The sequence below is a fragment of the Emiliania huxleyi genome (assembly GCF_000372725.1).
Source record: "Emiliania huxleyi CCMP1516 unplaced genomic scaffold EMIHUscaffold_91, whole genome shotgun sequence".
Classification (NCBI taxonomy): Eukaryota; Haptophyta; order Isochrysidales; family Noelaerhabdaceae; genus Emiliania; species Emiliania huxleyi.
In genome coordinates this window covers 484,779-492,287 of record NW_005195220.1, presented here as the reverse complement: position 1 = coordinate 492,287, position 7,509 = coordinate 484,779, and the positions used below count along the sequence as shown (strand labels likewise).

General features: G+C 64.2%; 1 protein-coding gene across 1 annotated transcript; it reads right to left on the bottom strand.

Annotated features, from left to right (window-relative positions):
* Positions 1 to 201: 201 nt before the first annotated feature.
* Positions 202 to 2,195, bottom strand: EMIHUDRAFT_107485 (hypothetical protein; the record flags this gene model as incomplete). The annotated part of the gene is made up of 2 exons (XM_005757409.1): positions 202 to 1,322; positions 1,457 to 2,195. The coding sequence occupies 2 exons, from the start codon at positions 2,193 to 2,195 to the stop codon at positions 202 to 204; spliced, it is 1,860 nt and encodes a 619-aa protein (XP_005757466.1).
* Positions 2,196 to 7,509: the final 5,314 nt, after the last annotated feature.

The following is a 7,509-nucleotide window of genomic DNA, read 5'->3' as shown; positions in this document are numbered from 1 at the left end:
GTAGAGGTGTCCGTTTTATTTTATTTATTTAGAGTATAAGCACATTCGAAGGCGTCGCACGTCGCAGCAATGCAGAGTAGTCCGCAGTAGTAGTGATCCCGTAGGCGCTTTTTCCCATCTCCGTTCGCCGAGATTGTTCGCCGAAATTGTCAGAAGCCGAGCCAGGCGAGGCGGAGGGGGGGGGGGGGGGGGGCAGTATCCTCAGAACGGCCTGTTCGCATTCCCACTGCGTCCTCCGCCTTTGTTCTTGTGCCAAGACCGCGTCGTCCCCGGCCTAATCGTGTTGCCGGGTTGTACGCCTTCCCAGAGCTTGCCTTGCTTCCGTGCGGTGCGGTTGTTCTTCTGCATCATGAGCCAGCCCGTGTGCAGCAGCGTCCGCAGGTGCGGGACGCTGACGGTCATCGTCGTATTGCTGCCTACGCGCGTCCCTCGTGTCACACTATGGCTCTTGTTGGCGGAGTCGTGCCAGTAATGGCCTTCACTGACGTCGTGGTAGTAGGTAAAACCGTAGCGCGGCGCGAGAAGACCGCTCCACCACCCGGGTAGCGTAGGCGGCAGCTCAAGCACCACCATTGGCCGGCGATAGCTCCATAAGGCGTTGCCGATGCCCGCGCCGTGCTGTCCAATCAGCAAGCGCGTAGTGCAGACCTTGCGCAGCTGCTCGGCAAACGCGTAGTCTTCAAAACTGACGACCTCGAAGCTCAGGTTTTTTTGACGAGCAAACGTGCCCACAACCTCGGCCACGGTACCCGGGTTGGCTATCGAGCGCCGGCGCTCGGCTCGCTTGCTTGTCCGCAGAACTAGCACGACGTCGCTGGAGCTGCAGCCCTGCTCGGCGCGCAAGTTGCGTGCGGGGTCGGCAAACATGTCGAAGAAGTAGCTCGGTGGGCGGGCTGGTATGTGCAAGGCGCACTCGACGCCTTTCTCCTGGGTGATCGTCATTCCATATCGCGCCACTATGTCAGCGTAGAGAGGCACAAGCTTCTTGGGGACGAAGAGTGCGCGCTCCTGCGGGAAGTCCCCCTGGCACTCCCACAGGCGCGGCAGCCAGTTGCGAAGCAGGTGCGAATAGTGCGTCGGGTACCCCTCGCGGTCTATGCCCATATCACCAAAGCCGCGAACGACGAGGCCTGCCGTCGGCGGGGGACGGCACTTCCGCTCACAGCCTGAACGGCTCAGATTGTAGAGCGCCACGTCGGCCCAGAAGCGCTGGCGCGCCATCGCGTATACCGCCTCGTCGTCGGTGTCGTTCACAGCGTAGATTGCGCTGCGGAGCCGGTGGAGGCGGCGACTCTCTCTCGCGCTGATGATGCCACGTGCGCCTAGATAGGGGTGTGAAAAGTGTGCGGGGATGTGTGTCTTTAGGGCAACGTGGGCTGGGGCGTGTGTCCAAAGGTGGTCACACGCCGCGGCCGGAGCGCACCTGGGCGGGCATTGGCCGTGTCCGAGACCTCACATTTCGTGTCTGTCATGGTGCGCAGTAGGCAAATGCTGAGGAGCCACTCGCTCTGCAAGCCGACGAAACGGAACCCGTTCAGCCGAAATCGAGCTTCGTTAACGCGCTGCGGATTCGGCGCACGCAACGCCTTCGGGCATGGGCCTCGGTTATCCGGCGCCGTGCAGATGATGCCCTTAGTTTCGCCTGCGAGCTGCCGCGCCACGACACCGCGGATGCGCTGCGCGTACCACGCTGCTCCTGCGGGGGTCGGGGTCTCTCCACCCACGTCGGGCATGGTCTCGTTAAACAGCCGTCGGAAGTAAGTGTATGACGAGAGGGCTCGCGACTTGGGCTCGCGGAAGATGCCGTAAAAACGATCTGCCGAGACCAGCCCTTTTGGGATGGGCAGGTGAAGGCCGAAGGCACGCTTTGGAGGCCACATGCCCGGTGGAGCGCCGAGGCAGCTATCCGACATGTCGCCGAGCCGGTCGCCAAAGCAGGCATCTTCGACGTCAAAGAGCAGGTTCGCCGGGTTCGTACAGCCGGACGGACCGGTGCGCTTGTCGTCGCAGATGTAGGACCCGAAGCGCTCGGGGTGACCAAGACGCAGAAGGAGCGTGCCAAACGAGGTGCCGCATTTGGGGCAGTGAAACCACCTCGGCGCGCACTCATGCTTTTCGCTGAAGGCTCTCCTCCCCCGGCATATTCCGTTCCCTGAGACCAAAGCTGGGAGTAGGACGAGCATCTGCATGGCCATCAGATCTGCACTGCCGGGTCGCCCCGAGCCAGGTCGGCGCGAGCTGGAAACAACCGTCAACTCTCTGGTCGACGGCGGTCAATCTCACGATTGTCGATCAAAACCGGCGGGCTTTGTGACGCCGTTTACGCAATCGTTTTTTGGCTTCGCTTTCTCTTTTGCTTGTTTTTATTTCGTTTTTTCTTTTACGAAGCGACGGAGGCGGGGCGGGCGGGCGCTAACTACGGGCAACTACATGTCGAAGGTTCGAGGTCGACTACTCGCCGCCTGGGTCGTTTGGGGCGCGCGGCTCCGTCGAGGACCGGGCGCGCCCCTTTCCCGGCGCGGCGTAGGTCCCACTCTGACGTATAGAGGGGAGGCACGGACAACGGCCCAATTCATCAATTCCACTCATCTTCTGGTGCCTAGCCCCGTGCAGCGGCGGTCCGGCAGGCTGCCCCCAAGGCCCCCTGGGCCGCTGCGGGTTTTGGAGTTATGCTTTGGCACAGCTTCGGCGATGGCGGCCCCTCTCTGGGGCTTGCATAGGCGGGGAGTCTCCCTCGCTGGTCTCCTCATTCCTTTTTTTCTTTTTCTTTTGAGCTGGGTGTGCCGCCGCGCGGCGCTCGCGCGGCGGCGGTGTGTGGGTGGGTGGATGGATGTTGGGGGGGGGGGGGGGCTCGGGGGCGCGCGGCTGCCAGGGCAGAGGCGACGGTCATCGGCTCGTCGGGGTGGGGGAGGGGAGGGGGGATGGGCGGTCGGCGAGGGGGTAGAAGCAACAGGGCGTACGGGGTAGTCGTCACTTTCCTGCCTCACAAGGGCGGGGCTGTCCCGGAAAGTGAGAGACGCCGGGCAGCGTGACGCATCAACGAAACCTCCCATACGTGTTCGTGGCTCCTCCTTCGCTGTCCCATCTCCTCATCTCTTTCCCACCTAGGCGGGGCGGGGGTCGGGGGGGCGGCGGGCGCGGGTGCGAGGTGCGGTGCGGTGCGTGCAATCGTGTGTTTGGCGTCATGTCGTGTGTGCCTTCCCTTGTTCCTATTAACAACGAAGTCTAGCTCAACAAGAATTTATAAACAAAACAACTCTCTCTCCGGCCCGCTGGGTGCGCTTCTGAGCTCCCCGGCCCTGGATGTGAGGTTAATGACTGCACTCCAAGTGCTCCAAGTGCTCTCACAGCACACAGGCTCGACACAGGTGCGAACTGGCGCGTGCTAGTACTATCACCGGCACACCACCGGAGCCGCCTAAGCGACTCCGTTAAGAACGGCAATGCACTTAGCTCCGTGCACAATGCCGCTGTCCCCGCACGCTAGCTCGTTCACCGTCTGCCACGCCACGGCGGTGTGGAGAACGACAGACAAGCGCTGCATCTGCGGAAACAAGAAATATTTTTCCCAGGAGGCCACCGGCCAAAAGCGCATGTCTTGAAGGTCCGATACTGGAAGCCCATATAGGCACCTTACACTCCCCCGCAGTATCGCACCTCTTGAGCGACACTACGTTTCAGCAGCTGGGGATTCTCCGGGTACCCCTCTTTGTACCCGTGCTGGCCGGATTCCTCCTCCGAACAACTCAAGTTCGATCGGCCCCAGTCTCGAACTGGCAGCCACTCATCTCACCGGAAGTACCATGTCCGAGGAGGCCACCGGCCAAAAGCGCATGTCTTGAAGGTCCGATACTTGGAAGCCCATATAGGCACCTTACAGAATCTCGTTTGCTGTTCACAGCTAGAGACGGCCTCAGCGGCAAAGTCAAACCACCCAACAACCTACCACCTACCTCCCCCCCACCCCGAGTCACCGATGGGGAGCGGGGGGGGGGGGGGTGCGAAAAACGAACAGGGGAGGCTGGGGAGGGGGGGGGTCCACTCTGAAGACAGCCGACCGCGGAGGGGTTTTGTCCCACAGGGTTTTACCCTCCGCGTGAGGATCGGCGCGGCGAGGGGGTAGGTTCGAATTCGCCGCGCAACATTTCACCCCCACGGGACCCCGCCATCCCCCCTCATGGTCCCACCACCTAGAACCCCAACCTTGGCTTCGCACCCCCTCCTTGAGCAGTGTCCCCCGCTATGTGTCGCCGTCTTCGGGGCACGCAATCCTGTGCAGGGCAAGTGGGGGCGGGGGGGAGTCCCTTTGACGTATGTATCTCTGGGTTCTGTCTCTAGTCTCGGAGGGGGGCTTGAAGGTAAGAATATTTTTTTCACGCACTTGGCCGCGTGCGTCCCGCGAGAGCGGCAAAGCCACCCCCCGACATCAACTTGCTTGACTTTGACCGCGCCATCGCGCAAGCGTTCGAGAAGGGCAGGCAGGCGATGGAAGAGGAGTACGAGTACCGGGACCTCGACCCAGATCCTGGGGCGTCGCTGGCCCCTGGGTGCAAGCCGGGAGGAGGGATGCCGCGGGTGCTTTGGCCAGTGGATGAGGTGGAGATCGAGGCTGCGTGATCCACCAGACGGTCATCCAGAGCGTGTTTGTTTAGCAGCACCGAGGGCGGTCTGGTAGAAGCGTTGGCCTGGTATGGGAGGGGACACGCGCAGAGTAGACGCACGTCAGCGAGGACGAGAGATGTGTGTGTGTGTGTCAGCGGCGTAGGACGAGAGATGTGTGCCACATACCGCAAAACGCGAGCAGACGCCAAACAAGGCGACGAGCACAGCGAGAGCGTCGACGAGGGGAGGCGGTAGGTCGTCGAACGTGGAGGAGGGAGGCGCGCCGGGAGGAGCGGAGGGTGGAAAGACGCTTGAATTTGGGTACATGCGTGGCCAGCGAGCTGTCAGCAAAACTACACGGACACAGAGGGGAAGTGCCATGTGGAGGCGCTGCTCTTCGAGGAGTTCGGCGCAATGAGCGCGGGGGTGGAGGAGCTGCTGATGCGGGTGGCTGAGGTGGCGGGCCGGAAGCTCACATGGTGGCAGTACTCGAGCAGACGTCGTGGTCGGCGCGCGAATGGATGCCGTTTGCGCTGCAGCGACTGTCGGTGCAGCTCTGGATAGCGCTCGCGGACGAGGCACAGCGCGCCATTGGTGCGGCGTCACGCGGCCGCGAGGGACCGCGGGGGGATGCTATGCCGAGCCTCGCGTACTGGGCTGGGTTTTTAGGCATTGTGGGGTTGGCACTCCCATCGACCCTCATGACCTCCTGCGGTCTCTGAGATGGACACCAGTGGGTGTGGGACCACAGCCAGGATACACTCGAAGGCTGGGTAAGCAGTAGAGGTCGATACTCGACGCGTCCCACATGGTCTGTGTCGCTGTCGGCACGCTGTCGACAGGACGTCGAGCGACACCAGTGGCAGTGCCACCCAGGAGTGGTCGGGCGGTCTCCCGTCATGAGAGAGCCACCATGTGATCCGTATGATGATTCCTGACAACCGCCTCAGTCAACTTTCGTCACAGTTCCCGCTCTGAGAGGAGCTGCGGGTCAGCTCGACAGCTGGAGCTGTGTCGCCGGCGTGCGGCGGCCTGCCTCCGGAGGTGCCTCTGAGGTGGACATTTTTTTGTCACCGTGAGAGAACGCGTTCGAATTTTCACTCCGGAACTTCAACTTCACACGCGCACCGGCCAGGGCTACAATAGTGCCAGTGAGGCGGAGGCGCGAGTCGGAAGGCCGCGACCGTCAAGTGTTTTCGTCATTTTCCTACAATCGCTGTGAACCCAGCCACGGTCACGAGACCGAGTTCAGAGAACAGAGTAAAATCTCAAACGGCACCAACACAAACCGCGCACATGAACGCAAAGGCCAAAACCAGACCGTACCATTTCCGCCATTCAATACTATTCAAGCTACGAACCGATTAATGCGCTTAACGCCCACTGGCGCGTTCAACGGCCCTAAGCGGCGAACAGAGAACTCAGCGAACTACTGCGCGAACGATTCGCGATCTACTAGAAAGACAGCCACTTGATGGATCACCTCACTGGCCTCTGAGAGAGACGTCAGGGACACCTGGCTGGAACAGAGCTAACGAGCACGTCTACTAGATAGGGCGTGCCTCTCCCTAATCTAGCCCTCGAGCATGCACACGAACGGTCGCGCGTCGCGTCGGGCCGCACAGGCTCACCCGCAATGACCCCTCACTGAGGCCTAGCTAGGGCGGGTCGCAGGCGCCACATACCTCCGGGAATTCTTCGGCGACGCGTGCGCACGCGTCGGCCTCGCTCAGATCGCGGGCCCTCTCTAGCCAGACGATTCGCGCCCCGCAGGCGTACGGCCCCGCCAGCGAGCTGAGGACGGACTGCGTGCAACTCTCAGTCAGGCAGCGGCAGGACGCTCCCGAGCAGGGCGCGCACTTGATCGCCTCGTAGGCGCCAAACTCGCAAAAGCGGCAGAGTGTCTTGCCGCCCGCGTTGCATCCCAGCCCCCCGTCCGCGCAGCCCGGGTCGTAGAAGCACGTCTCGAAGATGTTGCCGGTGCAGAGCCCCGCCTTGCAGGAAGCTCCCGAGGTGGACAGCGACGGCGGCGGCGGCGAGGGAGGCGGAGGGGCCGGCGGCGGCGGTGCCGGAGGCGGCGGCGTGGGAGGCGGCGAGGGCGACAGCGACGGCGGCGGCGGCGAGGGCGGCGGAGGGGCCGGCGGCGGCGGTGCCGGAGGCGGCGGCGTGGGAGGCGGCGAGGGCGACAGCGACGGCGGCGGCGGCGAGGGCGGCGGAAGGGACGGCGGCGGCGGTGCCGGAGGCGGCGGCGTGGGAGGCGGCGAGGGCGACAGCGACGGCGGCGGCGGCGAGGGCGGCGGAAGGGACGGCGGCGGCGGTGCCGGCGGCGGCGGCGTGGGAGGCGGCGAGGGCGACAGCGACGGCGGCGGCGGCGAGGGCGGCGGAAGGGACGGCGGCGGCGGTGCCGGAGGCGGCGGCGTGGGAGGCGGCGAGGGCGACAGCACCGCGGCCAGTCGTGCCTCGCTTGAGGGCTCAGGGCTTGGCTCAGGCGAGGGCTCAGGGCTTGGCTCAGGCGAGGGCTCAGGGCTTGGCTCAGGCGAGGGCTCAGGGCTTGGCTCAGGCGAGGGCTCAGGGCTTGGCTCAGGCGAGGGCTCAGGGCTTGGCTCAGGCGAGGGCTCAGGGCTTGGCTCAGGCGAGGGCTCAGGGCTTGGCTCAGGCGAGGGCTCAGGGCTTGGCTCAGGCGAGGGCTCAGGGCTTGGCTCAGGCGAGGGCTCAGGCGAGGGCTCAGGCGAGGGCGAGGCCGACGGGGGCGGCGGCGGCGGCGGCGAAGCCGACTGCTGCGGTGACGGTGGTGGGGGCGGGCGCGGGCCGAGAGGCGGGCGCGGGCCGAGAGGCGGGCGCGGGCCGCAGTCCGAGCAGTCCGTCCCGTAGTCGCAGATGTCGTAGTCCGAACCGGGCCCGCCGTCT